We start from the raw sequence: 16,208 nt of genomic DNA, 5'->3' as shown, positions 1-16,208 counted from the left end.
GGGACCGGGGGTGAGGGGTGGCAGAGGACGACTCCTCACCCTCTCCCAGGGACCCAACCGGGAGCCCGTGCACCCTGACTCCGTCAGGATTGGCTGGACACCTTTCTACCAGGGGACACAGTGAGATCTCCAGCCACCCAAGATGCCACCGTCACGAGTCCCTCGGCTCACTGAAGTGGGCACGTGGCTGGACAAAGTACTACAGTGGCAGCCGTGACCATGAGGCATGCAGATTCCCACTGAGCGTCTGGAACTCTGGGGACTCAGGGCACCTGCCAGGCCCCCTGGGGAGTGAGCACGGAGAACGGCCACCTGATCAGCCATCGCCAGGCCAGGATGCGATCAGCAGGGCCTGTGACCCACATCGCACAGCACGGTGGAGAGTAGGACCAACAGGGGACCTAGAACAGGACGAGGATGGGGGGCTTGGGACCCCCACACGGGCGACCAGGCCGTCCCACCCGCCTCCTAGCCTCGTTCCTCAGGAACCTCGGTGGCAGGATGGAGTCGCCTTCCCTGAGAGCCCGCCCTCCTGCCATCTCTGCACCCGGACCTGCACCCAGGCTGCCATCCTCCTGGACCACACACGGATCTGTTGCTCCGGCTGGGACGGTCCGTGAGAACTGTCTCCTCAGAGTAACTTGCTAAGTCAAGATGTTGGCAAAATCACAGGGGGCCCCGTCCCTCTGCCCTGTCTTGAGAAGCATCACAGACCCCCTCCAGGCAGGTGCCCCTCTCAGGGGGGAATCTGGCAGAGGCTGCATATACGTAAAGCAGACATCACGGATGCTCTGACCCAGAACTCTACGTAGCACTAACAGAGCGGACCAGGAGGCCGAGACACAGACGAGCCCAAGGATGCCGAGAACCAGGTCACGGGAACGTGGCCACTGTGTACCCATCAGGTCAAGTGCAGGGCTTTTTAACCCTGCACAAAGTGACCTGTCCTAAGGAGCAGACGTTGCAACAAGTACTTTGTTCAGCATCCCTTCCTTTCAGAGCAGAGACCTCACCATAATCAGACTGCAAACTTCTTAACTGAATCCAGGGCACTGTAAGTTTCCAACAAGGCCACGCCAGGCACAAGGCCACCTCTGCCTGGGTCCAGAGGTGGAGACACAACCTCACTCTGCCTCTGCACCATCCACGCTAGATGTAGCCTGTATCACTCAACACTCTAGAGCGAAAAGCCTGGGGCTGACCTGCCCATGAACTTGACCCTCCACTGCATCATGCCGGACAGGCCCGCACTTCCCACGGGGACCACGGATGGACAGGCTGACCTGCAGGACAGTGGAGTCCAGAGTCCTGGTGACTGAGGCACTAGAAAAACGGCTCAGCAGCACCTCAGAAGAGGGGAGACCGCTCCTCAGGACCAGGTACTGAGACCCCCGGGGTGGGGGCGCCAGGCCAGGGACAGTTCAGCACACGGCGCAGCCGGGGTACAAAGTGGGAGGTGCTCACGTGGCCCGCGGTGCCCATCTTCACCTCGACAGCCTCACCGTCCTCGTCCCCCAAGGAATCATGCTCACACCAGCCAGAAATGAAACACAGGGAACACAAAGCATATTCAACAAAAGCGTGTATTAAAGCCCTGACTGGAAACTGGTTAGTGATTAAGGCACTCGGACGTTATGGTCCCCTTGAGGCTACAGTGCGTGGCTTCTCCCAGCACATCTGAGACGGAGTGCACGGCCGAGACGCTGCTGCCCGGGCTAGGGGCTCCGTCCTACTTCCTGACTTGCGGCCCTGCTCTCAGCCCAGCCGCCGAGGGTCAAGGAAGAGCAATTTTCCAGAAACTACCGTGTTAATATCGAGCTCAGTGAAGTCTACCACAAACTTTCTTTTATAAACAAAGAGTAGAAAGTAAAAATCTGCAGGCTGCTATAAAACACGCAGGGATGTTTCACACTCTAAGTCGCTATCAGATGCCCGAGAAGGCAGAGAAGTAGACTAAAGAGTTTGTTAAGGTTGTTTCTTAGTTTGTGAACGCCTGAGGGCAGAACCGTTCATTCAGACACAGAGCTGCGATGTGGACAGCCGGCCGCCCAGCTGTCTGGTGATGCTCTTACCGCGGTGGCTGTGTAGGCTCATCTGACGCTCTAACTCATGACCCGGAGTGAAGTGGGGACACCAGCCTCCCACCTTCCAAAGCTCAGGGTTTCTCTAAGTCAAAGCAGTTGGGCAACTGGGACTATTTTCAGGTCTCTTTCAACAAAGGCAGCTCACAGTGACTTCACTGCCTGCTGTCCCCACCAGAGAGCAGTCGGACTACTGACTCAAGTCTCGCACCTTGACCTGGAAGAAGCGGAACCACTGCGTGCCGCACCCAGGCCCTGGACAGGCCCCTGAGCCCCCTCAAGAAGCTGCCTCTGAAGGAGCTTCTCAAATGTGCCCGAGACAAGGGGCGAGGCTGGGAGCCGGGTCGTCTGACAAGCGGGACAGGTGCCGGCATCCCCTGTGGTGCGTGGGGACCGTCCCACTGCCCGGCACACGCCGGCCCCAGGGCACAGAGCCCAGCGGAGCAGGTGGCCAGCACGCAGTCCCTTCCTCCCAAGGCGGACCTGCGGTCACCCACCATCCCTAAATGACCGTGGCAGACAGGCAGGGCGGGCCCGAGACTCAGGCAGCACTTGTGAGGGCGCAGGACTGCCCTGCTGACAGTGGGGCCGGAGCTATGATCCCCGAGTACTGCCCTCGGAGAGGCTGTTTCACACTGCAGGTTTCCATTAGCAAAGAATCTTGATGTTCCAGGAAAGATACAAATTAAAAGCCATCCCGTATGTGGTCTGAACCTTGCTAGTAAAGTTTTCTGATGGAATCTTTCAGGTGGGAGAATAAAATCCAACAATTACTCAAAAAAGAAATTTCAAAGCTACTTGGTGTGGCCGCAGTCAAGAAGCGTCAGGCTGTGTCCTGGGACCCGGGTCCATGGAAAGCCGTCTGTGGTTCTGGGGAAACGAGGGTCCCACGAGGACCTGGACGCGCTCTCCCTCCTGCTGAGCTGCGTGCGGGGCGGGGGACGGAGGGGAGGGGTCTGCACGCAGCTCGCAGACCAGACGGGTTACAGGGCTGGATGGAATGTGCAGGCTTCCTCCTCAAATTAACAACCAAACAACAAAGAAAACCGTGACAGGCTTCCTCTCTCAGGGACTAAGCAGAGAAACAAGAGAAAAGGGACAGAAGCTCACAGGCCTGTGCCGGGAGCGCGGCTTCTGACGGCCCCTCAGCCAGGGGCGAGGGCGGCAGCCCCGGGAGAGGCGCCGAGGCCGCTGGACGCGCCGGGGACTGCGTCTAGTTGTTCTCGAATCTCGCGTACGGGTTTTCTTCTTTAAACAAACCTGGAAACAGAACAGGCCTGATTACAAAGGCACTAAGGCAGCAGGACACACAAGTCAGAGCAACACGTGAAGTTTGTCTAAGGCGTCACGGAGATCAAAAGCAGGACTTCGCAGGTTCAAGTGCAACCTTAACCTTTTTGAAAGTCAAACCACAGGTGACTTTAAAACTGAAGTAAAATTTACTGGAAACAAAAACTTCTAAGAAAAATAGATCATTAAGAAATAGAGCCTTGTTTGCCGATTCTCTCAAAGAGAAATTAAGAAATTTAAAGCCACTATCTCTTCCCTCAGTGGTTGGCCCACGCAGGAAAAAAACAGAACAAAATCGCCTCAATTTAAATATGCTTATAAATGATCACTAAGTTTCAGAAGTAAGGTCACAAAAACAAGGTGCCATCGACTTGTGTGAAGGTGCTGAACACGGAGAAACCAGGAGTTTTCTCTTAATTATGGACACACTCTCTTCGTCTCTTTAAAAATCTGTACCGTGAACCCAGCACATCAGGAGCAACAAACCTACTTACCATGGGATTTTTTTTGGGGGTGGGGGGAAGGTAGGAGCAAAGGGGACAGTGCCCACTGGTCAGAGGAAGAGGGCGGGCCTCAGCCCGGGGGGAGGCACACTGTAGGTTCTGGGCAAAGAACTACCGCTACCAAGTATCAAATGCAAGCTGTCCTGTTAAGATCCTGCCACGGGGGGTGGGGGGACCTAGCTCCTGGCTCGACTTCTGGTTTAGAGGGAAAAAGAGACATAAACTGCTCCGTGACTAGGAAACCAAATGCCTTCTAAAGACCAGGAGAGGGTTCCATCTGCGCTGTGCTCCGTGTGTTACACAAACCAGGTGCCCTCACGTGCCCTCCTACCTCCCACAGAACTCCAGGCTCCCCACAGTCCAGACCATTCGATGGGCACAAGTTAATCCCATCAGTGCAATCAGAGGCCAAACTGACCATCTTCACAACAGGGATAAAGCCACTCAGCAATGGTTACAGAAAGGCCTTCTCCCTGGCCAGGCCTCGTCAGGCTGAGCCAGCGGGCGTGCAAAGGCCCGGGGCAGCACCGCGCTATGCTTGGCAGGGAAAGACACTCCGTTCTGTGTTCAAGTGTGTGTGCGCACACACACAAGCACACATTCACCTCTCCTTTTATTTATGTTAATGTTAATCAGACGCCAAAAGCTCCTTTCTGTGATTTCAATTTCACGGGAAACCAAGCGCCAGGGAGCAGAACACGCCAAAAATCAGTACAGAACCAACTAAACACTGAGAAAACACTCCCTCTCCCCAAAGAAACAGCAAAACAAAACCGGGACTAGCTCCCGGAAACCAAGGCAGCGTGGCCTCAGGGTGGTTGCCCTTCAAGAAAGGGCCGCAACCACGGCGGGTGGAAGTCGGGTGCCAGCGGGCCGCCGTGAACCCCAACACTTCAGGAGCAGACGAGGGCCAGGAAGGCTGGCTTAGGGAGAGATGCTCGAAGGCTCCATCTCACAAGACGCCCGGTGGGCCGTGGCACCACTTGGGACAAAAGGCAGCTACTTCTCCTGGTGGGGTCCTTCTGTTTGCAGGGCCGGATCTGTAGCCCACACCCCACAGCAGACCCCAGTGGGCATTTAAAACGGCCTAGGTGGCCAGACCCCACTTCCTGCCGGCTGAGATGGAGAGTCTTACCATATTTCCTTCTGATTTCATCATGTCTTGACTTCATCTCTGCTCTCCTAAAAAAAAAAGAAATCTCATCCAGCATCAAAACACAGTGTAATGTGAACAGCCGTGCCCCTCACTCCCTTCAGCAGAGGCTGTGGGCTCGCTCGGTAAGACAGGGACGGCTTGGCCATGGCCACCCTCCCATGGGGACGAGCAGACTCTGGAAGCTGCTCCAGGGTCACCTCCTTCGAGTCTTCATTTCAATAAAAGCAATGCAAACACCCTGTACTGATATTTGTAAATTTTTTTTTCATGTAAAGAAAACAAACCAATCAGCAAAAACCTCATGCCTGGTTCTGAAGACGGGGGCAGGTGGCTGTCGGTGACAGCGCGGACACCTCTCCGGCCCCAGCCCTCGCCAGCGGCGTGAGGTCAGCACCTCCCGCCGCTGTAGCCTGGCCCCTCCTCAGGCAGGGTGATCCCCACCTCCCCTGCCACCAAGGGCAGTCCTGGGGCCACACCACACACCCAGCGCCCCCTTCACGCCCCCACCCAAGTGCCCCATGACCAGGAACGTGTCTGTCAGAGCACTGGCAACACGAGAGGCCCAATTCCAGGGTCCCCGTCCCTAGAGATCTCAGGCAGGCAGGGGACCTCAGTCCAAAGCTTTCCTCCACCTCAGGGCCCCTGCTCACACAGCGCTGGATGGGCCGTCAAAGCCTTGCCACCTGCTTCAGTAGAACCCGCAGTGGCTAGCCATAAATGGCAACATCCTGCCAGCCCCCAAACACCAGGGGGTGGCCACCGACCAGGCCCCCCGCACACGGTTCCCCATCCTTCAGGCCACAACCGAGAAAACCCCACAGACGCTCAACATGCCCGCATGTCACACGTGGAGAAAACTTGGGGCATAGAAGCGTCACTCCCCACGCCTCCCCAGTGCCACCTCACCTCTCCTCCTGCCGGACCCGCCTTTCCTCTCGCTCCCGCATGGCCTTCTCCTCGCTCTTGTCGGGCCCCCGGCTCCTCTTCCTCCTGCAGCAGCAGCAGCAGCAGCAGACGGCGACGCCCAGGAGGATGGTCCCCCCAATCACCGACATGGTGATGATCAGGGCCTCAAAGTTCACTGCAGAGGCAAATGCACAGAGTGAGTGCGGGGACCCGCCCGGCGACACCCCTCCTGGGGGGCCTCCAGAGCAAGGGGCAAGGCAGCGGCAGCAGCAGCGGGACTGCCTCCTCCTCCCGTCTCTTGCAACCTGCCCACTAACCAGGACGGGCTGAAGCAGCAGGCAGCTATTCTCACCACCTGACACTGAAAGGTCGTTTCAAGCCCGAGAAGTTAGCTAAACCAGAAAGAAAGAGAATGCCCAGGCGTGTACTGAGACTCTCATGCTAAACTCAATCACATGGAAGGTGTGGAACGGGAAGTTAAGCCTGATGCGGCTTCTGCGGTCATCAGCGTTCAGAGCCAACGGTCACATGTACAGCCAACGGGACGCAGCTCTGACAGTGGTGCCAGAGCATGAGCCGGAGCCACAGGCCGGCCAGGGGACGCCAGGGGCCTGAAAAGGGCTCATGGCCCTCAGATGACTTTAAGGTTTCCTGCAGAGACCAAACACATTTACAAGTTTCAGGTCTTCCCAACTTCTCTCGGGATTCACAAATTAAAACCAGCCAGTCAGTACTTTTCCATCCTGTCCAGCCAGAGCTGATCAGAGGCTGGGAGGCTCTGGAGGGAGCCCGCCCAGGACACGGTGTGACAGGAGCAGGACGGCCCATAGCAGCGCCACTCTCCCCTGGAACCAAACTTACAAATTATGCCACCACATGGAGCTGATAACCTCGGATCCCACTGGCTTCCTGGTTCAGGGTGGGCTGGGGCGGGGTCTGCAAGGTGAGAGCTTCTCCTCGGGGAGGAGCACAGATCCCACGTGCCCCGGTGCCCCCTCCCCAGACCCACCTCAGGCCACCAGCATGAAGGCACCCACCCTCAGGAACAGGGGTTACATCTGATCAAACACCCGCTGAGCTTTTAATCACGTGCTTTCCCTCCTCTGGCCTGTTCTGGACATGCAAAAACCGCCGGGAGCAGCAGCGTCAGGAGGCCCCTCCAGCAGAGGTGCAGCTGCAATGGAGCTCCAGAGCCGCCAAGTCTAAAAGCTGGTAGGATCGACCCGAGGGACGGCGGGCTCAAAACACACCTACCCCTAACAGCTTTTCTAATTACCAGCTGAGTCCAGCTATGTCAGCAGAACCGAAATCCCATCAGGAAGGGAAACAAAATCCGGGCCCCCTTCCCTGTGGGCCCTGCACACCCACCACGGGACGCACAGGACCTGACGGAGAGACACGCTGCTCCTGGACCAGGGTGCAAACGTGAAGGTTTCATTTTTCTCCAAATGAACATATATCCTTAAGATCATTATGATCAAAACCCCGAAACAACTTTGCCGAGAACTGGGTATGACTGCACAATTATTTGTAAGACTGACAAGCCCCTACAGCACAGGCTTGAGTCAGGGTGAGGCGCTGCCGTGACAGCACCACGTGGGCCAGGAGGGTCCCCAGGGGCCCAGCCCCAGTTCCCCACTGTTCAGCCCCCAGGGCAAGGTCCCCTCAACCGCCTCCTCGTCCTGGGGACCAGGAGCAGCTCCTGCTCAGAAACAGCCCGTTTCAGGTCCCTGCCAGCCGAGGAACAAGCCAAACAAGTCAATCGCATCTTCTCTCAGGAACAGGGGGCACCGCACCCCCAAGTCACTACCAAGCCTGCCTCCCAGTGCCCCTGCCTCCTGCCCTTCGTGAGCCTGTGTGGCGTGCGGTGCACTGTTAGGTTAACTGAGCACAAGCAGAACTTTCATGGCAGCGCTGATTTTGTGAGAAGCAATGAAAACATGGACTCACCCCAGCAGACGCCCCAGCGTGCAGAGCTCAGCTGGCAGAGAGAACCGGGGGGCAGGATTTTTGCCACCGGGTAGTCCAAGCACGCCTTGTTAGTGTTGCACCAGAGACACTGGAAGAGAAGTTCAGGCTCACAGTGTGAAGACTTGAAGGCAGACGGCCGGCCTCCGACCCCAGTCCCGCCACACTGCCTGCTCCCTCTTTGGCCCCCACCCCAACGAAGCGGCTCCACCCCTCCTGCCCATCCAGGCCTCTTTCAGGAGACAACTTAAGATGGCTGAGAAAGGCTATTAATAACCATCACTTAAAAAATCCCTGCACGCAGGCAGCCCCTGGAGCAAGGGGACGCGGCCTGCTCCCAGGTCACGTGCTGACCGCGCATGACTTACAGAGACGTTTTTCAGGCACTCTTCACAGGTCCTGTTTGTGTTCTGAGAACAAGCTGCAGGGAAAGAACAGACATCGCTGAGAATCCTGGGGCGGCAACCCCGGGGAGGGCGCAGGGGCGACACCCTCGTGCGCCAAGCCCTCGGGGCACACGAGCAGTGGCTGCCAAGCCCCTGTAGGTGGCCCCGGCGGAAAAGCAGGCTGCGCACACGTGCCCTGACCAGCGGGTCTCCCGGGCAGGAGGGAGGCACCACACAGCAAGGCAGGCCGTCCCCCCACAGAACCCTTATGGCAGACCCCTGTCTGCAGACGCCCCCCAGGCTTGGCAGCACGCTGTCTGGAACCAAAGGCCACAGCAGTACCAGGCCAGACCCCAGCAGGCCTCAGTACCCTGGCCCACGCCCCCAGACACGAGGCAGAAGGCGGTTCCAATTGCACAGAGCACACCTCTCCCGGAGAAGCGGGGGTGGGGGCTCCAAGCACCCTTCACAGCACGGCTGCCGCGGGCAGGGTCAGACCCCAGGCAGGTGACAGCTCTGGAGCTCCGCTGACCAGCAGTGAGGAGCTAGTGCAGGAATGACTTCCAGGACACAAGCGACAGCAGCTGTTCACCCATACCACCCCCAAAACACATGCTCGCGTAAGAGACCAGTGCAGACAGCACCAGAGTCACAACCAGGCACCAACGCACACCTGCCAGGAAGACGGACGACGCCAAGCGCTGGCACGGACGGGGCCTCAGATGCGCGGCCGGAGAGCAGCGCAGCCCAGGCACTTGCGCACACACACACACACACGCTGCCCTCGGACTCGGCAACTCCACCCCGGGCCGTGGACAGAAACCAGAACACACACCCGGGGAGGTGGCAGCAGCCTGGCACACAGCAACAGCCAAGACCTGAAAACAGCCTAGAAGTCTGGACGCCCCACTCGGCCGCGGCCTCCACGTGGTCCTGGGCACTGCCGGGCTCCCTGCCAGGGCCCTTGGGCTCCTCCTGCCTGGCGCCCCCCACAACACGCTGCGCCTGGCGGGGCAAGAGGACAGGGGAGGTCATCGGAGGACGGACAGAGAAACTGGTACAGTCCCCCAACAGGACACTCTCCAGCCCTAAAAAGAAGCGCGCTGTCTACATAAAACACGGATGGGGCTTACAGACGGGCAGACCCAGAAGCCTCACACAAAGCCCACGGTGCACGGCCTGCGGTTCGGGAGCAGCTGGACCCACCTGCGGTGGATGGACTGGAGAGCCTGTTATGAGGCTCGAGAGAGGCCAGCGTCACAGGGGTCACTCACCCGAAGGCACACGTGAGATCCCTGCCTGCATTCTATCAGACTGATCTCAAAGGAAAAACAGGCACGCGCTGAGCTCATTAATGACGCGCGCAGGGAGGTGCGGGGGTAGCGCAGATGTCCGCAACCTCAAAATGCACCGACCGGAGGAGTCGGACACCTGGACGGACGACGTACAGCAGAACGAGATAAAACCTAGCGGTGGGCGTGTGAGTGTTCACTGTCCAGTTCTGTCCACTCTCCTGTGCTTTTGAAGATTTTCATAAGTAACTGTAGGGGAAAAGAGCTTTCACTTTAAGTGACAATTTTATTCATCATGTTTACTAAGTGAGACTAAAACAGTAAACTTACTTTGAAATAGTTGGGGAGTGTTTCTATTCAACGGTGTAGTTCTTCTATATTCCATTTTAAAAAAATAAAAGCCTACTTCATTCAAAGTGAAATGCAAGCCCCTCTGTCACAACATACCACCCTACAGCGGCTGTTGTCAGACAGTCCTCTTTTCAGAGCATCTAGTGGCATGCTGCTAGTTTGGGTTGAAGCTTATTTTAAACTTTTTAAGTACTCAAAACAACAGATTCTGTTCAGCCCCAGGAAGGTAAAGAAAATTAACACCCCTGAAACACCTCTCACTCCTCAAAGCACTGCTGGGAGAGGGGCAGGGTCACCCCTGACGTCCCCGGGGCCTGACCTGGGCGAAGGAGAAGCAGCCCCGTGGTGCTGCGGTGAGGACGACATCACTGAAAGGCCGATTCCTAGTTCTGCCCACTAAGGGCCAAGAAAGGACAACGCCCGAAGCAGAGGACCAGGGGTGCTGCCCAGGTCTTGGCTTCGAGACATAATTTCCCACTAAAAGGAAGCAGGCTCCTTGCAGAGAAACAGCTGATTCCAGACCTGGGGCTGAGAAGGGACAAGCTCAGCCTGGGACAGCTCGCTGTGCCGGAAAGTGGCGCAGGCTCACAGGCAAAATGGCAAAGGACCCAGAAGCAGCTCGGAGGGTCCTCCCTGCCAAACCGGCACAATTTAACCACCCAGGTGCATGACAGTCATGGACTTGACCTCCTGAATGCGCCAAGGTTTCACACTGACACCAAATAAATGCAGAGAAGGACCACGAGCAGAGTCTCCACCACAGTAAACACGGACGCTAAGACCGCGGGGCCCGCCAGTCTCAGAGTGCCCCTCCTGGTTTGTTTATACTTGGGAAGGGAGATCAGTACCTGAAAAGTTATCGAGAGCATCCCCACGACCACCTGCGGCCACATGACAAGACAAAGTGACAGCAGGTGCCGCCAGAGGGTGTGGGGAGGACAGTCAGCAAGGGGCTGAATCCTCCCTAAATGTATCTGAGTCATATCAGAGGAAACATGCCAAGACCACAAAGCGGCCCTCAGAGAAGTGGCCAGGCCAGTGAGCACAGACTGAGAGACACGGAGACGGAAGGCGGCCCACGAGCCAGACCCAGAGGACGCTGCTGGGATAATGTCAGTCGTGGGTTCAAGTCTCGTGGCAGGGGCGCCGCCCAGACCGTGCTGCCACGTTCGGGTTCTGGGGAGGAGCGCCCTTGTTCTCAGAGATGCTCCCTGACGAATCGAGGGTAAGCGGCCACAGCACAACTGCCTGCAAAGGGTTTGGTTAAAACGGCACCAGCAGATACACACAGGTGGTGGCAGAGGCTGCAGGAACAGGAAAGGACTCAGGCCTTCACTGCGCTATTTACTCCTTCAGTGTTTTCTGCAGCTTTGACCTGTTTCTCAGTAAACAGCACTTAGGGGAGGCACAGCGGGAAACAGCCCTGGCTCCAGTCCTTCCTACAAACTGTAAGGGCGGCCGCGGGGGCGGGGCGAGGCAAGAGGCACAGGAATGTTCAGGTCCCCGTTACCGCCGGCCCTGCACGAGCTAAAGACACACACCACCACCCTGTTCCCCCGGCCAGTGTGAGTCAACAGAGGCCTCCGGGAGGGAGACTCTCCACGCAGGAGCACCGACCTTCAAGGGCACTCCCCAAGGAAGCTCAGAGCCCCAGAAGGCCGTTCCTTACCGCCTCTGGAAACACCACGGTGTCTTATGCAGAAAAGAAAATGCATTAACCATCTGCTATCCTGTTCAGAGGCAGGAGGTCAAAGGTCACTCCCTGCATCTCATCTCATCCCGGGAATCAGAAACCTTGTGCTGAAAGCCCGCAGCCAGCGAACTCTGGCCGCGTTTCCGAGGTCTAATGCCAAATGTCATCGTCCTGACTTCTGAAGGCCTGCGGCTGAGAATCAACTTAGACCCTCCTTATCAGTGACCAGGGAACATTAAGCTTCATGCTCTTGGGAAACCAAAATAAAAAGGGGGAGGAGGGTACAACTCAGTGGTAGAGCGCGTGCTTAGCGTGCACGAGGTCCTGGGTTCAATCCCCAGTACCTCCAATAAAGGTAAATAAACCTAATTACTTCCCCCCAACAAAAAAATAAACAAACAAATTTTTAAAAGATAAAATTTAAAAGAAAAGGTTCTGCTAGGACACAACAATCCATGCTGCATTCGAGTTTCAGGTGAGGCGACTGCTGCAGTACAAAGGGCACACGTCAGCACGTGTGAAGACGTACGTTTTCATAAACAAGGAAATGAGTAAGTGAGTATTTACTGTGGGCAAGCAGGCCACAGGGCTGCATTCGGCCCCACCCTGGGCAGTGGAAAAGCCCCGGAACCTGCACGGTGGCCACACCACATGGTGACAGGGCACAGAGCGTGCCTGCACTGTCAGTATCACACGAGAAACAGGGCAAAAAGTTCGTTTAAACAAAGAAGTCTTGGCTGTGCTACCACCTCTGCAGAGGAGTGAAGAGCACAACACAGGTCAAGACGCGGACGGGCGGCGCCCACATCCAGCCCCTCCAAACCCTTGCCCTGCAGCGAGGAGCCCCCGCCCGCCTCCTGCGCTGGCCGCCACCCAGCTCCTCTAGACCCTCCATTTACTACAACAGATTGAGGCCATTTCAGGGGTGGCCTTCCCTCAGGATATAAAGATGAAACTCTGGGATGGAGTCTGACCCCAAACACAATTAAAGCAGGTCCAAAGCCAATGAACTTCCCCCTGAAGATCTCACATACCTTGGGGGCCCGATGCCTCCCCTCCCAAGCACACGTTAGAGAAGACATCAGAGATGGCTGGTTCGGGATCAGTGTGATGGTGTTTGAATTCACACACCTGTGAGGGTTAATTTTATGTGTCAACTTGATTGGGCTAAGGGATGCCCAGAGGGCTGGTACCACACTGTTTCTGGGTGTGTCTGGGAGGGTGTTTCTGTCGAGCATTTGAGTTGGTGGACGGGTGAAAGCAGAGGGTCCTGTGCAGGCGGGGGGCGGGGGGCATCACCTAAATCGCTGAGGGCCTGAACAGAACAAAAAGGCATGGAAGCAAGAATGTGCTTTTTGTTGGAGCTGGGACATCCCTCTTCCCCTGGCCTCGGACCTGCGGGCTTGGACTGGGACGTACCCAATGGCTCAGGCCTTGAGACTCGGGCTGGAACTACACACCAGCCTCCCTGGGTCTCCAGCTGCAGACAGCAGATCACAGGACTCCTCAGCCCCACGATCACACTAGCCAACCCCTCATAATAACTCTGTCTCCATGGCTACATATATTCTGTAGGTTCTGTTTCGCTAAGGTGGCCAGGCTAATACACACAGCATCCTTGCAAGGAAGACAAAAATGTCTTAAAGACTGCAGTCACATTCCTATGGTATGACAAGCAGTAAAAATCTCACACCAAGCCCTCGCTACATGGGAAGGGGGGATCTCAGTGCTCAGTGTGGCTAGAAAAGGAGCTGCTTTTCTCCTGTAATACTAGAATGACAGTCTGGTTTAACTCCCAAACGGCCACAGGATGCAGTTACTCATATCCCAGGGCATCTGCCTGCAGCTGGCACCCAGGGCAGTGTGAAAGGCAGAGCAAACACACCCTGACATCGTGCGGTGCGCACACCGTCGGCCGCCAAGGAGTTTCTTGTGCGATCACGACTCCTGGCTCCTGTGCACGCTGTTGGGTAAAAAGTACTGATTCCACATTTGTGCTGAAAACTCAATCTGGACCAGAAGTTCCCTCTACCGTGAAACTCGACTGCTGCATTAACATACAGCATCACAAGTGTATACACAAGTCTGTTAGGAAGCGGACGAGAAGAAACTCAAGCAGTCCTGCACTGGAATAAACACCCCCTAAGGTCACAGAGGAAAGGTGCTTTGCTGTGCTAAACAGAAGTGAACAGAGCCCGGGCTGACGCGAGTTGGCCGGCTGGGCCCCAGCATGTGAGGAGGCCTGCCTGTGGCTAGGCCAGCCTGGGGCTCTGTTCCTCACCCACAGCGATCACAAGGAAAGCCACACACAGCACCCAGCACGACGCTCCCAGATTAAACCCGAGATTCCACCCCGCCTCCAGCAGTACCTGTTTCTGGAATTCCTTGGCCCTAAGGTCATCTGCTCCCCCCCACCTGCCTCCCAGCACTCTAACTGCTGTTTCCTGGTCAGGCTCAAGAACGCAGCGCCTGAACAGACAGGACCCCTGCCTGCAGTCGCCACCGTGGGCCCAGCACCTGGCACAGGTGGTTACCAAGAACAGGTGGGATAAACCAAGGAAGGCTGCCACCTGCCCATGCACCGCAGGTCTGGAGAGTGTAGGAGCAGAGTAAGTCCAAGCGCTGGCCGCTGTCCCTGGAGCTCCCTGGAGGGGTCTACCCTGCACCGTGGGCGTGAGTGTAGGGGCCACGCACAGGCCTCCCCGAGGGCAGCAGAGCGTCCCCTCAACACACCAGCCGCGCCTTCAGAAGGGCCGGGCGCCTGGACTCTGACCACGACCCGCTGTGGGACAAGCAAGCTCTCGAGTTCCGACTCCGAGTCCACACCCGAGAGCTCCTTCCAAGAAGGTCGTGGCCACGTTACCGAGAGGACAGTGCGCCCGGCCAGGCCGACCCCGCGGGTCCCACGCTGAGCCAGGACAAAGGGCCGGCCTGCCGCCCCCGCCCCGAGGCCTGCGGCGGCCAGGCCCGCGGACGGACACTCGGGTGGCCCCCGGCCGCCCCCGCAGACCACGCGGGCCTGAGGCAGCGACCCAGCGCAGCGGTGGTCCACGCCCTCCGCCCTCCACGCCCCGCGTGACCCCAGCCCCGCGCCCCCCTGACTCCGACCCCGCGCCCTCGCGTCTCCCGCCCTCACCCTGCGCCGAGGCCGCCGGGAGAAGCAGCAGGAGGAGCGCGGCGCCGCCGAGGGCCAGTCCCCAGCGCGGCGTCGGCGCGCGGACCCCGCCGGACGCCATGGTGGCTGTGGCCCCGCCGGTCTGTCGGTCGTCGTTGGCCGGACGCGCCCCACCTTGGACCCCGGCCAGGGAGCCTCCGGCCGGAAGAGCCGCGCCGGAAGCGGGCGGGGCAGCGGCGGGAGAGTGCGCAACAGCGGCCCCGCCCCTCGCCCTCCGGCCCTCCCCGGCCGCTCGAGGTGCCCGCCTCCCGGCGCGGCGGGGCTCAGCGCGCCTGCGCGGCGGGAAGGCCGCGGGCTGCGGGTGGAGGGGCTGCTGCTCAGTGCGCCTGCGCGGCCCCGAGGCCGTTTCTCTCGGGCGCGCGGTGGTCCTGACCCTCGGGGAGTGGAGGTGCTGCGGTCTTTCCTGGGCTGGTCCCGCGGGCCACGCAAAGCCCGCGCGCTCAGTCCCGACCCCCGCCCGGAAGACCTCCGCCCCGGGTCCCCGCACGCCCGCCGCCCCGGGACGCCCCTTCACCTCCGCGGAGTCAGGGCTCCGGCCGGGGGCGGGGTTGGGGCGGGGAGCCGGTGGGCCGCTGCCGGCTCCCCGTCCTGGGACGGCGTCGAGAACTGATAAAGATACGTGATGCGGGAGCCCAGGCGCTTTCGTTGTAAGGTTGTGTTTTCGTAGCCAAAGTACAGTGGGGTCTTGGGAATGGTACAGGGAGGTCAGAGACCCGTCTCCTAAACTTGCTGGGGTCCCTGACTGTGGCTTCCTGGGCCAGCCCGGGGCGTCTGTCGCACGGGAGGTGTCTGCCGGATGGATCTAATTCAAGGCCCCAGCGTCATCTACTGGGTCAGGTTCCACTGCTGTCCCACACCTACCTCAACCCTCGAAGGAAGGGCTGCTGCAGTGAAATCTGGGCAGTGGGCTCTGCAGTCTAAGATGGAATCTGACGGACCCCAGGTAAGCAGGTGTAGTCCCGACTGACCTCTCAGCTTGCAGCATTCAGCGGGGGGGCCCCTAAATCTTCCATACTTGCTTTCCCTGAGAGGGCCCCAACTGGTTAGAATTTAACTGGCCCACAACACCCAGGGCCAGTGTAGAAAGACTTTTCTGAGTCAGGAGGACATGGTTGCCACATATCTGTGCCTCCTTTGATGTGTGGGCACCAAAGGCGGCATCACCTGGTCCGGCCCCATCACCAGCTGTGGAAAACTGGACCCAGCGGGGTGGGTCTCTGCTGAAGGTCACAGGACCAGGAGAGCGGTGCGTCAGGCTGTGAGGCTGGTGTCCCAACCCCGCCAGTTCCTACCTCCATGACCCTGGCTTCAGTGCCACAGCTCAGCTCACAGCACTGCTAACCATGAGGTCACGGAGTCACGCACGGAGAGGACCTGAGGGTCGCAGGTCATGCCGAGTGTCAGTGT

At 58.2% G+C, this 16,208-nt stretch overlaps 1 protein-coding gene across 1 annotated transcript; it reads right to left on the bottom strand.

Annotated features, from left to right (window-relative positions):
- Nucleotides 1-1,565: 1,565 nt before the first annotated feature.
- PTTG1IP (PTTG1 interacting protein) lies at nucleotides 1,566-14,905 on the bottom strand. The gene is made up of 6 exons (XM_032492077.1): nucleotides 14,763-14,905; nucleotides 8,273-8,325; nucleotides 7,887-7,995; nucleotides 5,937-6,111; nucleotides 5,010-5,056; nucleotides 1,566-3,341 (listed from the first exon to the last, which is right to left on the bottom strand). The coding sequence occupies exons 1-6, from the start codon at nucleotides 14,860-14,862 to the stop codon at nucleotides 3,295-3,297; spliced, it is 531 nt and encodes a 176-aa protein (XP_032347968.1). The 5' UTR covers nucleotides 14,863-14,905; the 3' UTR covers nucleotides 1,566-3,294.
- Between the last annotated feature and the right edge of the window lie 1,303 nt (nucleotides 14,906-16,208).

Source organism: Camelus ferus, chromosome 1 (genome assembly GCF_009834535.1).
Source record: "Camelus ferus isolate YT-003-E chromosome 1, BCGSAC_Cfer_1.0, whole genome shotgun sequence".
NCBI lineage: Eukaryota > Metazoa > Chordata > Mammalia > Artiodactyla > Camelidae > Camelus > Camelus ferus.
Note: the sequence above shows the minus strand (reverse complement) of the source record. Positions and strands in the feature narration are given on the sequence as shown.